The following is a 21,045-nucleotide window of genomic DNA, read 5'->3' as shown; positions in this document are numbered from 1 at the left end:
GACCACAATGTTTAAAAGGGAAACTTTACTTTTACTACTGACTTATTAATACGACTTTCCTTTGAAGAGGCGGACATTCGAGTGTAATGAGTGGGTACCCGGCCCGCGCTTAGGCGGACCCCGCAATGAAGAGAATCTTTTGTCCTACAAATATTCGTGGCTCTGATATGACACTCGCCCAGGGCCCTTGCGCTCAGCTAAAACCGCCTCTGTCCCAGTCTACAAGATTTTCTATCAAGAGATAATATGTTAAAATGCAAGTAACCATCATCCAACTCAAGGAAAGTGACCATCATGCATAATGTATATTGTTATATGCACGTCCACTGGTTACTACAGTGTTGGATGGCCATACAGGGGTTTCCCTTTTTTGTTATCACAGATTGATGCCTTCCATGTCAGTACATAGTAACCACTTCAACAATAATAAATACACGCAAACGTTTGGACTGGGTTTTCCATGGATGTTAATTGAATGCTGGGCTGATGAAATGTTTGTTGTTTTCATTGAGTCAAGACATTCAACAACGGGTAGCTATTGACTTTGTAGAACTCTATTTGATGTTTCGAACTTGTGCTGTGTTAGTAGTTTTTTGAAAGCAACATTAACACACGCTTTGATACCTATGTCTAGCTATTTGGTGGTTCCTTTTCGGAAACATTACCATGGATAATCCGATTGTGTCCAGGGGTCATTGTGATGACGATAAAGAGATAGCGGAAGCGAGTAAGTTAACAAAGACTTTATTTTGGTGTAAAAACGTCTTCTTATCTTATATAATACAGAGGTTTCTTCCAAAAAAAAAAAAAAAGATGATGATTACGCCCTACGCGTCATGCATCTATTCATGCATGTTAACCAATGACTTAAACTCTGCAAGTCACTGGTTTTCATGGCTGGCTCAGGCAGCCCATTCCATCCTGTAATAGCAATAGGGAAGAAGGAGCATTAGTATACATTTGTCCTAGCATATAGAACTAGGAATGTGCCTTTATCTTTGTGTCTTTCTGAGTATTTTATTAGATTTTGTTTTTATATTTGAAGAGTATGGTTCAGTGTTTTATGTATAATTGCTACTTTACTTTTGAGTCTTCGTCCTGAAGGCTTTCTAAATTTAGTGATTTTACTAAAGGTGTTACTCTAGTCAAATATGAATATTCATTTGTTATGAATCTCACTGCTCTATTTTGTGTCTGTTCTAGTTTCTTAATGTTTTCTTGAGTTGAGGGGTCCCAAACAGAGGATACATATTCTATTATTGGCCTAACCAAGGTTAAATAACATTTTAGTTTTATATTCTTATTTGATTTATAGAAATTTCTGTTAAGGTAATAAACCATTTAAGTAAATGTGTCCTTTACCCTCTGACAGCACTTAGGCCTACTTTAATCCTCTAATTTACTCAGTTACAATGAAAAAAAGGACATCCAAATTTCGATACGGAATGAGACAGTCCCAGGAGAAAAAAAGATTTTTCCTTCATAGCCCAAACTCCAGACCGGACAGCAGGAGATGGCAGGGTTCGAACAATGGACCATCGTTTCAACAGCCCAAAGCGCTAGCCAAATTTGAATTAAATGCAAACGAAAGGGTACCAATGTTACAGTTAAATTAGTTCTATTTACTTCACTAACTCAGTATTCTTGCCTCTAATGCTTTCACAATGCTTTTCCTCGGAAATTCTTATTTCTTATAACAATGGATATCTGTCTGTTTCTTTGAAACTAAATAAGAGAATACATGACTAAATTTTGTCTATTGCAGTTGTTGGGCTTCATAATGATTTACCTATATTGGTGAAAGCTAGCATCTAATGATTACAGACAATTAACATTTTTCAATTGCTCTTTTTCATGCTCTTTGTATAAAATAGACTCAATAGAGTGTTCCATCGTTGACGAGTTGTTGTTTTTTATACAAAATAGTTTTTAAAACCGGAACTCATCATTTGACTCCTGGTCTCGACCTCGTAACTCACTCGAGTGATAATTGGATGTTGGCCAATGGCTAAGGGGTTGTCGAAATTGGCCCTGGCCATACTGTTACTGAAGGTGGCCAATAAGCGGCTGCTCCACAGGCCCATGGAATGTTGGCCCACCGGGCATTTGCCCGAAAGCCAGTCGCATCTGGTATATAGTCACACACACTATGTAGTGTGGCTAATGTTTTCCTCTTGATCCACTCATGTTAGACTTTTTTTTGGTTTAGGAATTAAAAATAGTTTAAAAGATATTGAATAATATTCCGCTCTTATTATTATTAAGAAATGTTAATTCCCTTTATTTTCCTCACGTTTAGATTGTCACACTCAGACACGTTCACTTCACAGTGATAGCTGCAGTCATCTGTATGGTAGGTTTTGGTTTTGTTTCTGTTCATTTACTTGATTATAATTAAGTTACTTTATCATTCCGACCATGCCAAGAGGCGTCGTGAAGGGACGTAGCAAATGGTCTATAGCAAGATGTAGCAAGAAAGGAGTTCCAAACGAAGCGTTATTTTACAAAGCTTATATCAACTCGCTCTGACTGTCTGGTAGAAAGGTTGTAAACGTTATTTCTCCCACACCCATTCTCGGATCAAGTTAAAACTTTGCTCAATTATTCATTGGCATAGACAACACATGAATCAATAGAAAAATGAATCAATTAGTCAATTAATTACTGGTAATTAACTATTTTGTTTGATATCGAATATGGGAAATAACTTCTACATTATTGAGAGAAATATTCGTATGTGTGGAGTTCTTTCCTTTAGATAAGCTTTTTTTTTTTTAAATCTGTTCGTTTTTTCTTGTTATGTCGCTTTCAATCTCTCTTTATCTTTCCTCTTGACTTGTATCTTGAGTACTAAAATGGTGTATGCTCTCTGCCTGATAGACATTCTTTCTAGGTGGCCAATCTAGTTAACGTTTTGTTTTTTCTTTGACCATACAAACATTATAGCAGCTAAAAGAGTCATGTATATACTAGTGAACTTTTACTAGAGCAGCTAACATTACATAGAGTAATGAATATATTTAGAAACTTTTGAATGGTGTATGCTCTGAGCCTGCTGAGGGCTGACTGACTAATAGACATTCTCTCTGGCCAAGCTAGTTAACGCTTTGTTTTTTCTTGGAATATTTTCTTTTTGCAATAACAATCCTCCTCCTAGGTTATCGTTCCTAACCTGTTGACCGCTGTTATTTTTTAAAGCCTTTCATTTCACATGAGATTGTTGTAGGTCTGTCTCTGACAGGGCTTTGAGGGTGTTGCACTAAAAGTGAATTTCACAAGCTTTTAATTTTGTACCTTGAGTTTGATTTTTTTTTTAAATTTACTCTAAGATATCCAGTATCTTATTTATATAAAATTTATCACATTTGCCAGATGAGTGTTGGTACTGGTAAATAAGATTGATGCTCCTTTGTCAAGGCGACATTCCTATCTATCCAGTTCCTATCCATGAAATTGAAGGATTCTGTGCCTCACGTACAAAAACCGCATTTCAAACGTGGACATTCTAAACAAGTTTACAATGACGATTGGGCCCGGGGGCTGACTGGGAGCTAAAATCGGCCCGGGCATTTCTATACAATCCAGCCCACAAATTGTATATCATAAGCCTATGAAAAACATCCAATTCTAGGTCTATCTGCCCTCAAAATCATTATGTTAAGTTTGATAATGTATCGATAGTGAACACTATATCCTTATAAGAAATATAGGTCTTATGTTGCTTTTTAATCACCAAGTATATAGGCACTGAAAAGGATGGAGCCTGCTAATAGCACTGTCTACGGGTGTAGGCTATTACAATATTTCTGAAAATGTGTTAGATTAAATTAGTATTACACTGTATAGTCTGGAAAAGATAAAAAAAAAAAACGACGCTCAGAGGGCCTATTTTATAAGAGAATATTATAAAACCTCTAACAATTTAAAACGTTCTATATGAGACCATTGAGGTGGCCCTACCGGCCAATTTGGGTACCAGCCCGAATGCCCATATAGCCAGTCTACCCCAGCACTGGGCGGAGCCCCGCCGCCAAGCACTATTTCTGGTATTGAAAGCCAACAAATGCATATTCTGAGGTATCTACAGTGTATTTTCCTGGTATTAAAAAGTTTTATTTCAAAAACCGAATGTGCTATTCTTACTGACTTAGACCCTCCCGCGCCGTTCGGCGCATTTGCCGTCAAGCTGTTTCCACAAAAATCTGTCACTGGTAATGTCTGAAGCCTCATCCCACCTGCTCTGAGGACCTCTATGAATCTGTGGCTCTAAGTTGTACTAGGATGTCATCGCAACTCTTATTATGCGTAATTCAATTTGTCGGAAAATATGTCCCGCAAACCTCATGCGACGCTCTGTCACAATCTTACTAAGGGGTCGACTCCCAGTTCGGCATAGGATTTCCTTGATTTAGACCCGATCTCTATAACTGACTCCTAAAATCTGTCTTAACCATCTTTGTTAAGCCACATTTAGTGTTTTTCAACTACTTTACTGTGCTTTATTAATGGAGCCCCGCTGAGGTATTGTTTTACCTTCAAACCCCGCTGAAGGGAGGTTTAAACTCAAAACTGAGTCAAACCCATTTAGCTACGCTCATAAAATTTTGAGTGCGTAATTTGCTTTTTTACATTGAAGAGGCATTTTTTTAGCTTCAAACCCTACTGAAGATGAGGGAGTGGGTGTTAAACTCAAAACCTCTTTGGCTACGCTCATAGAATTTCGAGTGTGTAATTTGCTTTTTTTTATATAGTAGAGGGTTTTTCGTAAATTTTGGAGGAGGTTTTTAAAATCAAAATCATCCTTAAATGTGCTCTTAGAATTTGGGGATTATCGTTTGCATTTTTAGCGGCCCCCGTAAGGGGAAAAAGCCGCTATTAGGTTTGTGCAAAATGTCCGTCTGTCCGTCTGTCCGTCTGTCCGTCTGTCCGTCTGTCCGTCTGTCCGTCTGTCCGTCTGTCCGTCTGTCACACTCAGATCTCGAAAACTAGAAGAGATATGAAAAATATTATTTCATCATTAAATCCGGCTTGAAAAGTTTAGGTGCAACGGCTACTTTTGGTTTTCTAAAAGCAAACCGTTTAATTTATAAAATTAATTATGCAAGCGATTTTTTCATAAAAATACACCAATTCTAAAACAATTACGTAAATGTAAGGGAGGCAATGTTACAATATGCTAACAAAGATGAATAATTTTTGTGTATTTTCAGTATCACTAAGTCAAATATATTTTTAAAATGTACAGGAAATGTTTACAACAAATACAAATAATAGTTAAAGACGTTTTTTCTGGTCAACTAGCTGCTAAAATTAAAAGAAAACATTTCTGTTTGTTTATAAAGGCTAATAATGCACTTTGTATGTAAATATCACGCACATTTTTTTAAATGGACTTTTTATGCAGCGATTTTCGTGCAGTAGCGTAACGTCGCAACATGATCAGGTGCTAAACCAATTCCTTAAACTTTTTTTAAAAATCAGATTTTATTTATTTTTTGTTTAGTGCCCCCATCCGAATAAAAGAAGCTTATTTTTGTGCGTTTTGTCTGTTGGTCGGTCTGTCCGTCACGATTAGATTTAAAAAACTAGAACTCTAAAAGCTATTGAAAATCTGATTTACCCTTTAATGTTCCTCCCATAACATCTCAATAGTTTTAAGTATCTAAAATTGATTGTTCCGGATTTTTTTGTGCAAAACTAATCAACGCCAACAAATGTTTGTTTGCTCTTCTAACTTATATTACATTCAATTTCCATGCTTAAACGTTGCAAAAACACATTATCAATAATATGTTGTTCCGTTTTTTATGTAAATAGCATATTAATGCTAAATCATAATCTCTATACTGACTTATATTTCATTAAGTGTAAAAATGTTCCGGATATTGTTTTATAAAACATGAATTATGCCTAATGATTGTTTGAAATCGCATAAGGCTTTTAAAAAAAAGTAATTTACTAGAATTGATTACTGAAAATTACTTTTTAGACATTTAATTTTCTTGTAAAACATAACATAGAAGTTTTGTAATCGATAAAGAAAGTTCCGGATTTTGTTTCTTACAAATCGTCGCCAGAAATTTCCGAATTTATTTAAAAATCTACTAACGCCAAATAATTGTTTGAACTCCCTCTTCTAATTAATAAACAAATAATCTTCTCATTTACGAAATAATGTTTTTACGGATTTTTATGAAAAATATTTTAACTCACTACTCTCTTACAGTACATTTAACTTTCTACCTAAAACATTAAAAAATCTAATTATCGTTAATATTATGTTCCGATTTTTAAGGAAAACAGAATCCAAACATCAAAGTAAGGTATGAAAATCTCTCCACGTGGCTGTAGTACATCTAATTTTTATACGAGACCATCCAAAAAATTTAATTAACGGTATTACATTTATCTGAAATTCTCTTTTTCTTTTACTATTTATACAAACATCCAGAACAATCTATTATATAAACTTTTCAATTGTGTTCATACCTAAAAATTATTGCGATGTTTTGAAACGTAAAATAAAGGTTAATCAATTTTTAATAACTTTTAGTTGTTTTTTTTATATCAAGATAACGGACAGACCGACTGACAGACAAAACGCAAAAACAATGTGGCTTTGATCCTTTTTAAATAATATCTATTAGAACTCAGTGCACCAATGTCTATGAACCCTCGTTAAATATCTCGTGTAAATAAAGACATTTTTTTTATGGTACCGGTACTAGCCTATTGTGAGGTAATGGAATTTTTTTTCTTTGACGTCATATGAATGGACTCTTTAAATGTAATGTTAAAAGAACGCACTCGGTGCACCAATGTCTATTAACCCTCGAAAAAATTGCTTGTATTAATGAAAACATATTTTAGTCTAACTAAGCCGTGTGACGTAGTGTTTTTTTTTTCCTTTGACGTCACATGGAATGAATTCTTTAAATGAAATGCTAAAAGAACGCACTCGGTGCACCAATGTCTATGAACACTCGAGAAATGGCTCGTGTTGATAAAGGTGATTTTTAGTCTAGCTAGGCCTTGTGACGTAGTGTTTTTTTTTCCTTTGACGTCATATGGAATGAATTCTTTAAATGAAATGCTAAAAGAACGCACTCGGTGCACCAATGTCTATGAACACTCGATAAAAGGCTCTTAATGATGAAGGCGATTTTTATTCTAGCTAGGCCGTGTGACGTAGTGTTTTTTTTTCCTTTGACGTCATATGGAATGAATTCTTTAAATGAAATGAAAAAAGAACTCGGTATAGTAATGTTTATTAAGCCTCGTTATGTGACTCGCGTTTAAAAAAGGAATGATATCTTGATTTAGATCTAATCTAGATTTTTTAAACTAGATCTAGATTTTTATTACAGTATATCTAGATCTGGATTTATATTCTAATTAAAATTATTTTAGAGTCTAGATCTAGAATTTCTAGATCTAGTTTAGACTAAAATAGACTAGATTAAGATGTAGAATTTCAATTTCTAAACTTAAAGTGTAAAAAAAAATTTTCATTTCCAAACGTTTTGATCAATATTGTAATGTTTTAATATACTAAAACTAATCTACTATTTTTTTATTAAATTTAAATTTAAATTTACGGCAAATGAATCTTTGAAACATTATTACTTTTGACCATCGGATGGCTGCCTGGTCGAGCGGTTTGCGCGCTGGACTGTCGTTCAGATTTATGGATGGCCAAGGGTTCAAACCCTGCCCGCTCCCATCCCCCGTCGTCCTGCGGGAGGTTTGGACTAGGAAGTAATTATCTTCAACTCTGAAGGAACATCCGAAACGTGTAAAACATTTTACATCAAAATTAAATCACCTCTTGAATATTATTTGCGAATATGCAGATCCGACAGGGATCCGACTTCGACGGGGGCCGCCTCTGAGTTTGTGTAACACAAACTCTCTTTGTAATCTTGTTTTGTTTTGTTTTATAGAAGAGGGGGATTTAACTGCTAAAAACCCCTGGTAGTTTTAAACTCAAAACCCCCTAATAGGGGGTTTTACACTCAAAATCCCTAGTAGGGGGTTTTAAACTCAAAACCCTCTTGGCTGTGCTGGGGCAAGTGATGGTTTAGTATTAAAATCTCACATAAAATAAACAAAATCAAAGCAAAAAATCAGTCACTAAATTCCGATCCCCCTCCCCCCCCCCCCCAGCGGGTGGGGATTTCATTTCGGGGGGGGGGATTTGAACCCCAACCCCCCTGGCTACGCCCATGAGATTTGGGCCCCATGATGACTTCATTACTTAAAAAAAAATGCTAAACAGGACTGTACGGACACATAACGAGATCCTTAGGGCTCCCAAACACTTTCCATACGGAACAGATACAGAGAAAATAAGAGACAGAGAAAAAAAAAGAGACAAACAGAAGAAAAGAAGAGGCAGACAGAGGAAAAAAAAAAGAGGCAGACAGAGGAAAAAAAAGAGGCAGACAGAGGAAAAAAAAAGAGGCAGACAGAGGAAAAAAAAGAGGCAGACAGAGGAAAAAAAGAGGCAGACATATAAAAGATGAAAGGGCAACAATCATGGATGTAAAAAGCCTAATCATATTTTTGAAGTTATGACCACTTGTGAACTTATTTGTTGTTTATGTTTATATATGCGACTCATCCATTGCCTTCTACTTTCATCTTTAACGAAACAGATGATATATTCATATCTGATCTCTGTTGACTATTTCTTGCTAGATATTGGTAATAATAATAATTTTATTTATAAAGCGCTGTTAACAAACAAAATGTAGGCTCAAGGCGCTGTAATAACATTACAAACATAAACCCGAGAGCTAAAATGACAGTTAATCTAAAGAAGTTTTAAACAGATAGGTCTTAATGTTGGTATAAATAATTAAATTATTTTAAACAAATAATATTGAAATTTATATATATATATATATATATATATATTTAAAGATGTAATTATCAATCATATTATTATTATTATTATTATTAATATTATTATTATTGTTTATACTATTATTATTACATTCCAGGTGCTCATGAAACGCAGGTCTTAGAAAATGGAGAAGTTGATTTAAAAACTTATTTGAATAATTGTAAGAAGAATCCTGGTCATACTAACTTTATATCCTTAGACCAGTTTAATATTACACATCTACCCGAAGGATTCAATGACGAAGATTTATATCGCTTCACTAGAGCTCTAGCAGACCTCACTGTGAGGGTGTCGGTTCAAATGATCAGCCCGCTTCGTCCACAGTTTTTGCCTGGCACCAGCGTCCCGTACCCATTTTGTAATCAGGGAGGCGTGACCTCATTGAGGACCGGAACGGGCGTGATGTCTTCTGTGGAAAAGTACTCTAGTGGACTCAGGTCAGATAGGTGCTGGCACTGGAAGAACGCGACTCACTGTTGGTGCAAGGACTGCCAGCGCTCAAGCTCACCCAGCAATGTTTGGTGGGAGATTGTGGTCGAGACGGCCGCGCATGTCGTTTACAATGACACCGAGGCGAGCCACACGTCACTCAGGTTGTTTTATGACACAGACAAGAGCCTGGTGGTCACGCTCGACACTGTCACCGCCCTCTTTGTCAATGTTGAGAGAGACACGTGTGCCCTGAACTGCGCCACTTGCAACAAAGACCTGGGCGACCAACTTGAAAAAGTCAAGAAGACATTTTTCAACCTCCTTAGTGACGTTTATATAAAATACCGTAAATCTAGGGACGAGAATAAACTGGCCATTATAGTGTCACACCCGCACGGGTGCCCTAAACAGGTCAGTATAGGTCATTGGCTGAAAAAACACTTGGACAATAACAAAGAATACTTGAAATTTACCTACACAGCATCTACATGCCCAGGAAGCAGTGGCGCTATTGTTTATTGTGTTGGCTACGGATCGTGGTGGAGGTACCATCTTATCCACAGCGGGACCAAAGGCAGAGAAGAGAATTACAGTGGAATGAGTTCAGTCTCTATTTAACTCTTTATATCCGTCATTATTTTCCACGTCCTGACAAAATTGTTCTTTTTTTTTCATATTTGTACATTCTACTCTGTTATTTGTACATTCTACTCTGTTATTTGTACATTCTACTCTGTTATTTGTACATTCTACTCTTTGTACATTCTACTCTGTTATTTGTACATTCTACTCTGTTATAATCAAACTTTGTTTGTCACCAGAAAACATTACTTTTGGTGTATAATTGTAGGAGAATGCATGCTCTTTATCTTTAAAATAAATTTAAGTTTATAAAATGAAAAAAATGATTGAATTTCATGGGGTCAATTCAAGATGGCATCGTTAATTAGGAGAGAAAGAGTTAAGTCATGAGGCGTGATGTTTTCTATAACTAATCACTTTGCTCCTGCACAGGAGCTTATGGTGCGCACCAGTGCATTATTCAACACCGGATATGGACGGAAGGTGTACATGAGAAAAAAGAGAGTTGCTTCCTGTTCAAGTGAAAGGAGAAACCACTTCTTAGGCAAGAACACGAAAGGACAGGTCAGCAAGATGAAAAACAGTGGAGGTGCTCTGTTGGGGTCAGGAAGTTCAAAGTTGTTACAGAAAGAGTAACAAGGGACGTTTCTGCTGAGTCGTTTGGGGAGGTAACCTTCATAGAGGCAAGCGGTAGATAGAGAGTGACACAGACAGTAGCCATGTGGTAATGGCAATGGCGATAGAGGCGTCAACTGTCAACTGTAGGAAAGGGAATATAGAGATTCTTATTATGATCTGAGCATATGTGATCACCTCACAGTCTCTAACTATATTTCTAAACATTTCTATGTTGTAATTTAAGTCTTAATATTCAAGACTAAACTCAAAAATCTTAATTACAATAAAAATTAATTTTGATTTAAGAAATCCCAAAAAGAGACTAGACTATATCTCTAGATGTTTACTGTAAGTAGAAGTAAAATTCTCCTTTCAGAATTTGAGATTTATGAAGCAGATGATTTGAAGGTCATCTGTGTCTGTGACTCACGGTTAATGAGGGTGTTATGTGGCCAGCACATAGACCAACCGTCTTTTCTTTCCCCAGCTAATGTCAGGTAGCCATTAGAGCTGGGTGGACTCAGAGTCGCCCAAAAAATCCCATTCATCACAAGAAATTCGAACCCGGGACTCCGGTTCAGATGCCAAGCGCTTTACCGCTTTACCGCTCAGCCACAGCGTCTTCAAGGTTTACTGAATTTTCTTATTATTTCTTTGTCTCTAAATTTTGCTTTCTTGATACCTTTGTTTTGGTCAGTTTAAAGTTGTTTCATTTTTCAAAAAGTTTTAGAGAAAAAAAAGGGGAAACAACAAAGCCTATTCTTTGGTCGACAGATTTAGTTGCCTATCTTTAATAAATGTTGTCGCCATGTTTATGTTGTTAATAATGCTTACTGTTTTGTTTTTTTTAAACCTTCTTTGCTTCATTGTCAAATTGATAATATTGAACTTAAAGTGAATAAAGTAGTTTTGAAAAAAAAAGTGAATCTTTTGAAAACGCAATAGACATTCTTACTAGTTGTTATCAAAGAATTAAAAATGGATGAATGTGAACAGAAGGAGCAGACCCCGAAGTCTTGATGTACGTAATGTCGGTAACATCCAGTACTGCAAAACGCACACAAACACACCTAAACACACACACATAAGAATAAACAACAACAAAATAAAGCAAAATCACATTGTATTAAACACTCTTAGTTAATATTGAAGCTTCTAGAAACACTAGTCAAACTAAATAATTAATTACCAAAAATAAATTGACACTTTTTTAAAATAGAGTAAATAAGTGTTTCAAAATAACTAAATAAATAAGTGTTTCAAAATAACTAAATAAATAAGTGTTCAAAGTTTCAAATGGTTCCGAGAATGGGAGTGGGGAAATTACAAGTGCAATTATCAAGGCGACCAAACCCTAAATATTTAGCCTTATCTGTGAATACCAACGGATTAATGTCCCTTGTTTCAATTAAACAAAATAATTATTAATAATTAATTGACTAATTGGTTAATTTTTCTAAAGATTCATGTCTTTCTCTATGCCAATGAAAACAAAAATCTGCTGAAGATACAAATATGAAAATTCGATTAAGAAGTACATGGCAGATAGCTGCTGTACTAAAAGTCTTTAGATCCATTCATTACTCTCACAGGATACATTGTTACAAACCTGATGGGCAGAGAAGAAAACAGCAACGTTAGGCCTACATGTTCTTAATGAATTCAATATACTTTTGGGAAACTACATTTTGTTGAAATGTTAGCTTGAAATCAAGTTAGTATTCATGTCAGTTTATGCATCACCATTACTGTATGAACACGACTGTCCAAACTATGTAAACCTCAAGAGATCAAAACTAATTTATCGACAACTGTCTCTGAGTGAAAAGAATTCTTATTGTATTTCTTAGAAACAGGAGTTTTATCCGAACAAAAGGCTGGGAAGGTTTTGAAAATCTATTTTGGGATCTTTTAAATTTCGCATTTATTTAACAATAATAGGTATGACCAGTGCTTTCTTACTGTAAAAAAAAAAAATAAGTGCCTGTACTTAGTGATGGATTGCGAACTCACACACCATAATGAATTATTAATAAAAGTTAAAATACAAGAAAAGTGCGTACCGTCACAAAAAAAAAAGCACTGGGTATCATTATTTAACTGGAAATTTCTTTTTGAGTAGTGTCCATCAACTCGCCTGCAGAACAGAACACTTTGCCCAGTTCTGACCATTTTGAGTTCGTTTGCATCAATATACCTGCTGCTTTGAATATGGTTGACATAACTGAGGCGATTTTATACCAAAGTTTTGTCCAATCCACGGATGGATTTTTCAGTTTTTGAATTGCTTGTTTTAGACTTTCAAGTTCTTTTTTCATTCTCTGGCTGTCGATGTTTTCTATTCTATCCCGGATAAGAAACAGTTTACTCTTGAGGTTGTCCATGAATCCAAGGGACTCAGTTTGACCATCGACACGCATTATTAGTTCATTCACGTGACGTTTTAGTTTCGTTAGCTCAACTCTCTCAGAATGTCTGCTATTCAAAATTTCATCAATATCGCATATAAGCAAGCTTAACAACTCTTGAATGCAGCTTCTTAGCTCTGGTTTTCGGCTTTCTTGTATAAACTTTTCTCTCTGGGCCGCACAACTATTGAAATATTCATTGGTGTAACGCCCTTTAATTTTTTGAAGTAGATCGATGAATTCTTTAACTGCGGCTTCTCGCTGACTTGCATAGACTGGTCCTTTGTTATAGAAAAGCACGACTTTATACTGACATTCTTCAAACAGTTGAGCTATTCCTACCGGGTGCTTAAGTTCCAAACACCATTCCTTAAACGAAATTGGCTTTTCATCTTCGGATCTGTCCAGATCAAAATTATCTCCGTGTGTGATAACTACCACACAATAGTCTCGGACAAAACACTCTCCAAAAAATGTTTTCAAGATGCGAATAGTTTCCGGCTCTTCTGTAGAGAAGATGTTATTGTAGTCGAGTACCAGCACAAGTGCGTCAAATCCATCGGGGCACAGGCTCATTCCGCAACAGACGTTGAGAATGGTGTCCTCATTTCTCGTGCCACTGGTGTCCATAAGGCCCGGTGTGTCCACCACTTTAAGCCTGACCCCCATGATGTCACTCACCTCCAGCAATGGCAGCGTGGTGCAGGAAGTTTTGTCACAGCTTACCTGGAAAGCTTTGCGATTCAGCAATGTGTTTCCAGTGGAGCTTTTCCCGTTGCAAGTTTTACCCAGTAAAACAATGTTCAATGTTTCTTTCATCCCCACAGATTTGAACTAAGGGAACCTAAGTCAAATAAAGTTAATACAAGAACAATGTTACAAGCTGTGCCAACAACTTACTTATGTAATTATATGTAATAAGTAAATATAATTATATCTGCGTACCTCTTTAATCAGTCTAGCTTTGGTATACCTTAAATTAAGTGTATTTGGTATTTAGTACTCTAGTTATCATGGGAAAGGCTTAGGGAGCCAACCCTGAGGAAAAATCAGGAGCTGGCGACCCTAAGGCAGTTTGCAGCACCTAGTGCTACACCCTGGCAGAACCTGCGACGCCGCTGACCCCAAACTGTAAGGGAGTGCCGATACTTTGTACATTGGGTCATTATATTAACTTCAATTAAATAAATAAATAAATAAATATATATATATATATATATATATATATATATATATATATATATATATATGTGTGTGTGTGTGTGTGTGTGATTTACCGATAACAATCCACATTACAATGTACTCAACTTGCGAAGCATTAGTAAAAAAAAAAGTTCTTAATAAATTCCATTCAACGTTTAACGCATTTCTTCAGTGTGACATGACGCGTTCTCTGGACGGACTGTACTTGAACAAACTCTAATAGAAACATCTAACGCTGCATGAAACAGAGACGGTTTCAATGTATTTTCTATAATCCTGCGTTGTCCTTTACACGAACTCATTAGGGGCATCATCCCCACTTTCCTCTTATGCGCTCAAGAGTTTCTCTGCAATTCGAGTTAAAATATTCCAGAGTCGTAATCCTTGTTTTGATGGAGCTTTGAAACGCTTTTTCTGATGGATAAAAATGTTTCGTAATTTTTTAGACCTGGTAAAGTTCCACATTTCTTTTTTACTCGCGCCCACGGTTTTTTGGTCCGATTAAACGGAGTATTGGCCCGAATATGTGAGTAACATTAAAAATAAAGTTCCACTTTCTGACATTGTTATCTATAGAGCAGATGTTAGGTTATCTGTTTCTTTGGCCCACGGTTAACGAGGGTGTCATGTGGCCAGCATAATGACCAACCGCCGTTACTTTTGTCAGGTACCCATAAGAGCTTTGTGGACTCAGAGGCGCCCTAAAGATCTCGAAATTAAAATTTCTAGTCTTTACCAGGATTAAAACCTGTAACCCTTCGGTTTAGAAGCCATGCGCTTTAACGCGTAGCCACAGCGCCTCCAATAAAATAACATTACACACAAATAATATGATTTGTTCTGTTTCTAAAACATTCGGTCCTAATAAGCGGATGATTCTCATAATTGCCAATAATATAAACAGTAGGATATGGTATATATTAAATGTGGTCTGAATGTTCTCACAACAGGTTTTACAAGATTTACATTAATTTTTATTAATACATGAGTTAACCTCGTTTTGAAAGCGAGTCATGAATAGAGTTAATAACACAATGGTGAATAATGTTATCACACATTTAGAGCCTAAATTAACAGACTTTTTTAAAACTCAATCAAAGTAGAATTGAAATAGAAACTATGTCTAAATATAGAAAATCAAAGCACCAATGTCAATGTTGTATTTTTTTAAAAAGTTTTTTAAAAGAAATCTCAAACTCAGGTACAATGTGAAATTCAGTAAATAAATTTATATGTACAGGCCAACACCACTAAGAGGCTCACCTGAGTTATCAAAAACATATTAGTGTTGTTGCTTTTTCATTGTGCGACGTCATTGTTCCGCTACTGATCGGTGTCACTTAAAAGTTCTAATAACGTTAAAAACATTCGTCAATAAGGTTACCAAGTGCATATCTCACCTTATCTTATAATCTACAGACGTTCATTCAAAGAAGAAGACATTTACTTGTTCAACGCTGTTGTTCCTTTTGGTGAGCTCATTATTATTACGTATTGGCATATACACAACAATTTTGCTTCTTTGTAGAGTATCAGTCCCAAGAGAGAGGAAGCTTGTACAAATATAACCTCTCCCTGTTATGGTCCTTATTAGCACTGTATACCTAACTAATCATGCTGTAGGATACTAGGCATAGGCCTCAGCTTTAAGCCTCAACGCTTTAAGAGGATCTTCTGTGGTTATTTCAAAGACTATTTTATTTATAGTATTGGGAAATGGATACGGACAAACCGAACTTTATTCTAATTATAGAAACGTTGAATTACCGAAATGAAAACTGCATTGATCAATAAGACTTGTTTTCACTACTTACGTTACAGACTGGATTACATGTATATTCATTCAATATAGCAAATTTAATGTGAGTAAACTATTGTAGAAACTATGTTTCAGTAACTAAGCTGCTTGTGATATTTCTTTTCATCTACCTATCTACCTATTTATGTATGTATCTATCTACCTATCTATCTATCTATCTATCTACCTACCTATCTATCTATCTATCTATCTATCTATCTATCTATCTATCTATCTATCTATCTATCTATCTATCTATCTATCTATCTATCTCCTCTCTCCCTCTCTCTAATACATATATATAATTTCCTTCACAAAAATAACAATCTGAACTAATAACCTCGTGACAGAAGTACTTGAACAATAATCCAGGATGAATTGACATTAAATCATCTTATAACTCCTCAATCGAAAAATAAAATCTCGTCTCTTCCTCTCAACACGTGAGTTAGTTATTCCCTCATCCATTGCGAGAGTGTAGATTGTAGAGGAGAGGAATTTATATATAGAATTGTGCACTTTAGTTAGTGAAGCACAGATGCTTAAAATGAGAATACAGAACATAAATAACAATAGCTCTTTAGGGTTTTGAAGAAGAGACATCGTAAACTGACTGCTAGTGTAGTGTAGACGACTAAGTAGCTAAGTCGATCGTCCCTCTACAATGATTTTGTTCAGTAGCCTATATATCTAGCACAGTGGTTCCCAACTTTATTTGTCTCGTAGACCCTTTGCCATGTTTTCTGGTTTTCCGTAGACCCCCTGCTTAAGTTATATTGAATTTGTGAAAATTCATCAATTTCAAAGTACACATTTTGTTGAAAATAATATCTAATATAATATCTAATATTTTCACATGAGGAGTGAAAAAGTAATTTAAAACTACATTTTAAGTTGAATCTATTTTTTTAAATTTATTTTAAAAATTAAAAGTTAAAGCCATTATATAACATTTAATACGTCTAGTATACAATAACTAAACACATTGAAAACTTTTTGTTTTTAAAGGTTTGCAAGCTCACCACCCGTTGCTACGGATATTATGTTTCATATAGGGATTCTTTGTTTTATGTAGTAGTTCTTCAAAACATTAAATATTAATGTACCTTAAATATCATAGTAAAAGTTTTCTCCAACAGCAGTTTTTTTGTGGATTTCTTGAGCCATAATAATTTGATTAAAATATACATCATTACTAGACAAGATTGAATCAGCCAGCTGTATTGAGAAATATGTTATTTGCAGAAATATGTCGTTTTCAAAGACTTACATAAGAAGAAAGAAATATATTATTATATTCCAACGGAGCTCAAATCCATTGCCCTAACAACCAATGGGTCAGAGTTTGCATGGATGGTTCTCAGAAAGCCACCACAAACGGACGAGCTGGAGTATTCATTGAATGGCCCAATGGAGAAAAACTAATTTAAAAATTAAGTTCATTGTAACTTATGAGCTCTATGACAACCACTGAGAAGAAATAGGAGCACTGGATCTAACAGCTACCATGCTAGCGAATCAGCCAAGTTCACCAAACAGTTACATTTTTTTGTGACCAATATAAAAACAGTCCTTAAAAGCTTGAGAAACTCTGATGCCTAAATAATACAACTCATAATACCTGGACTGGCGTTCAATAGTCACCTTGCTTGCTCGCATCTCCCGTCGGGAGGTTTGGGCTAGGATGTAATTATCCACATAAACTGAAGGAACATCCAAAAGATTTTGCACAAAACATATTGTGTGACCTTGTAAAGCTCAACAACAACAGCAAGAACACTGTTCTCCAATGTTTAACTAGAAGGAAATGGAAGGCTGACACACTTTCCTGATGTAAGAAAACCAATACACACTTTAACACCGCACTCTGTCCGGAAGAAATGAAGAAACTAATAGTGAGCTTTTATAAACTATCCCGATAGTACCACTTCTAATTTTTCACAGAACCGTACACTTCATAATAAGAAAACATAAGTTTCGGAAGCTCAAATTTGGGACCATTGAAATTTGCCCTTTTGGAATGTCACCAGAGAGTGCCTACCATGTCTTCAAAATTGCATTCTTCATCAAGAGGACAAAAAAAAAAAAGACACCGGCCACAAAACCCAAACATGACATTCTTTTAATGATATAAGTTTGTGTAAGAGTTTTTACAATTTCTTCAACAGCTGGTAAAATCAATAATTTGCCTATCATGTCAGGTTTTCAGAACTTTACTAAAAGTAAAGAGCTTTGGTAAAGCGTTCACTAATCATCATCTTCTCAATGTCAGGTCAAAGAGAGATTTTGTGGGTGTATTCTGAACTTTATCTTTGAGTGTTTGAAAGTTTTGCAAACCTTTATCTTTTTATCAGAGTGGCATCATCTCAAATGATCCTCCAGCTTAATTAGTTTCATAGCATTATAAAAAATGGCACATTAACACTCGCTTGACAAGGAAATAATGAAGCTCAATTTCAAATACTTAACGCTGTACAGTCTACATTTCTTTTGGTTAAAGTAATAACTAGACAAAACTACACTATTTAAATATAGTTATTAAATTAAATCAAATTTTTTAAATTCAATCAGCAGGATAAAAAAATTAAGGATTTTCTAAGGTACAAATCATAAATGTGTGTATGTAAAGTCAAAATTAAAGTCACGACATGCTGAATTGAGATTCTCAATCGAATACCCCCGTGCACATCTCATACACCCGCAGTTCCCTTTTTAATGTTCGTAGACCCTTTGGAAGTCTTCGTAGACCCCTGGGGGTCTATATAGACCACTTTGGGAAGCACTGATCTAGCATATCTACTTGTTTGTCCTGGGTGTGTTGAAATAAAATACGTCCGTAGGTATAAAGTTTTGAAAGTCAGTGGTTGTATATTAATGCCAAGTAAATCACCAAGTAAATATACTGAAACGATGAACACTTCCAACAAAAACATTAAAATGGCCAGTAAGAAACTAGCAAAATATAAACAAAGCTTTTTTTTTAAAGATGTAAGCAAACTGCGATACACCCAGTCACGTGACTCATAGAGCTCCATAACAACAAAAAACCACAAGTTTCATGTTTCATTATAAAAGAATCTACTGTACAAAGTATATAGCTGAATCTCTTCCACTGTACAAAGTATATAGCTGAATCTCTTCTACTGTACAAAGTATATAGCTGAATCTCTTCTACTGTACAAAGTATATAGCTGAATCTCTAACTCTCTAATAGAAACCTCGTGGTACACTACTTTCAATTTTTATTAGATTTTTAATTTTGTTTTATCAATCACTTTATTCATTCAATATTCTCAATATGTAGATAATGTAGACCTGGTAGCATCTTGTTGTGTCTGTTTTGTTTCCAATAGCGTTACATACATTTCATTCAACATTTTCTTTTCAGAAGATGACATCACTTGGTTCCAACGGTATCAATTTACTTCTAGTTGGTAGATCTCGCAGTGGGATAAGCAGCACATGGAACAGCTTGCTGGGCAGAGATAATCATTGCACAATGTCAGAAAAAGAGATGAGAATTGGCTGCAAAGAAACCAATGGCAACACTTACAATTTCGTAGACATGCCCGGCTTCCAAATGTGTGCCGAAGACAATGCTGGGAACATACACATTCTAGATGAAGCCTTAAAATTGTGCCCAGGAGAGTTTCACGCTATCCTGATTATCATGTCTTTCAATGGGCGATTCACAGACGAGGATGTTAGGTTTCTGAAGATGTTGAAAGCCAGACTCGGAGACAAGTTCGTCAGAGATCGGTGTGTAGCCGTATTTACCCACGGGGATAATTTCGATACGGAAATGTCCGAAGAAGTAGAACCCGTTTCTTTTATTGACTGGTGCATGCGCCAAACTGGCCCGGAACAGCTCGTAAAACTGTTTCAGAAATGCCAGAATAGAATTGTCTTGTTTTATAACAAGGGGAAAAACTATCAGGAGAAGCGACAGAAGAGTGTAAGGGAGCTATTGGATTTGGTATTCAAAAATGTTTTAACGGGCGAGAAACTTCTGGAACTAAAACGGCAAGAAATAGTCAGACGAATTCTTACAATAGGGATAAAACTCTCGGGTACTTCCTGTGCTCCGAGCCTGACCGGCCATGACTTTAATGATATTTTATTAGAAGTGAAGCAGATATTACTTGACATTGACAGCTCGGGTCAAGGTCATAGTGAGCTGTTTGATTTAAGACAGATGGTCATGACAGTCAATAACGATATAAATTACCTGGCCACGTTAAACTATAGTGATCGACTGACTACCAAGAACAGAATTTGTGACACTATTTTCATGGTTGCCGATCCCAAAGCGTATGCGCGGAGAACAATATTTTCTTAATTGTAGTGAATGTTTCTACCAAATGTACTAGTTTTTCAAAAATCGTGTCAGGAAAGCTTCTTTATGGATGTTTGGCCTTACTGTTGAAATAGTCACTAACTAAATAGAAGCACAATAAAGAAAACCTAAATATTTGATATATGGACCTTGACTTTGAAATACAAAATAAAACTTAAAGATTCGTGTCTTACAGGGAAAAGTAAAGGCGGTTGGTCGTTGTACTGGGCACCGAGGGCCACATCACAGAAATAGATGACCTTTACATCATAGGCTCTATAGATCGCAAGGTCTGAAAAGGGAACTTTCCTTTCCTTTTAAATTTTTATATATGATATATATACAATGCTTGGGGAAAAATTATTACTTCTTTTCTTGTATTTTAACTTTTATTAGTAGTTAAAAGTTAGGCAATTAATCACTGAGTACCGGCATCTATTTCTTTACAAAAAAAGCAATATATATATATATATATATATATATATATATATATATATATATATATATATATATATATATATATTATATAAATATATATATATATATATATATATTTATATATATATATATATATATAAATTAATTAGTTTGAATATTTCACACACACTGCAGATCTAGTTGCATTAGTTCTTTATGTACTACGTAGTAACATGAATAATATATTTAAATCTTGTTTATAAAATTGTTTTTATCTATTTGCAAATGGTTTGCATGTTTTGATCAGAAATATAATACAACTGGTTACTTTCAAAAGACCCGC

General features: G+C 35.3%; 2 protein-coding genes across 6 annotated transcripts; one reads left to right on the top strand and one right to left on the bottom strand.

Annotated features, from left to right (window-relative positions):
• Positions 1–377: 377 nt before the first annotated feature.
• LOC106063508 (uncharacterized) lies at positions 378–20,420 on the top strand. Of its 4 annotated transcripts, none has more exons than XM_013221902.2 (3): positions 378–727; positions 2,300–2,353; positions 9,006–11,578. In XM_013221902.2, exons 1-3 carry the CDS (start codon positions 667–669, stop codon positions 9,956–9,958), a joined length of 1,068 nt encoding a protein of 355 aa, XP_013077356.2. In that variant the 5' UTR covers positions 378–666; the 3' UTR covers positions 9,959–11,578. The 4 variants fall into 4 exon arrangements, with proteins under 4 accessions (XP_013077356.2, XP_055897668.1, XP_055897669.1 ...); XM_056041693.1 differs by having other exon boundaries at positions 385–531; positions 9,006–11,581; XM_056041694.1 differs by lacking the exon at positions 9,006–11,578 and adding an exon at positions 19,338–20,420 and having other exon boundaries at positions 388–531.
• LOC106063507 (uncharacterized) lies at positions 11,647–15,826 on the bottom strand. Of its 2 annotated transcripts, none has more exons than XM_013221900.2 (2): positions 15,552–15,826; positions 11,647–13,792 (listed from the first exon to the last, which is right to left on the bottom strand). In XM_013221900.2, exon 2 carries the CDS (start codon positions 13,765–13,767, stop codon positions 12,637–12,639), a length of 1,131 nt encoding a protein of 376 aa, XP_013077354.2. In that variant the 5' UTR covers positions 13,768–13,792; positions 15,552–15,826; the 3' UTR covers positions 11,647–12,636. The 2 variants fall into 2 exon arrangements, with proteins under 2 accessions (XP_013077354.2, XP_013077355.2); XM_013221901.2 differs by lacking the exon at positions 15,552–15,826 and adding an exon at positions 15,415–15,543.
• Positions 20,421–21,045: the final 625 nt, after the last annotated feature.

Source organism: Biomphalaria glabrata, chromosome 9 (genome assembly GCF_947242115.1).
Source record: "Biomphalaria glabrata chromosome 9, xgBioGlab47.1, whole genome shotgun sequence".
Lineage (NCBI taxonomy): Eukaryota > Metazoa > Mollusca > Gastropoda > Planorbidae > Biomphalaria > Biomphalaria glabrata.
Note: the sequence above shows the minus strand (reverse complement) of the source record. Positions and strands in the feature narration are given on the sequence as shown.

Coding starts and splice junctions, on each gene's coding strand:
- LOC106063508 (XM_056041693.1), top strand. CDS start 387: ATGCCTTCCATGTCAGTACATAGTAACCACTTCAACAATAATAAATAC. Junction 532..2,299: donor GTCAAGACATTCAACAACGG/GTAGCTATTGAC, acceptor CCTCACGTTTAG/ATTGTCACACTCAGACACGT. Junction 2,354..9,005: donor TAGCTGCAGTCATCTGTATG/GTAGGTTTTGGT, acceptor ATTACATTCCAG/GTGCTCATGAAACGCAGGTC.
- LOC106063507 (XM_013221900.2), bottom strand. CDS start 13,767: ATGAAAGAAACATTGAACATTGTTTTACTGGGTAAAACTTGCAACGGG.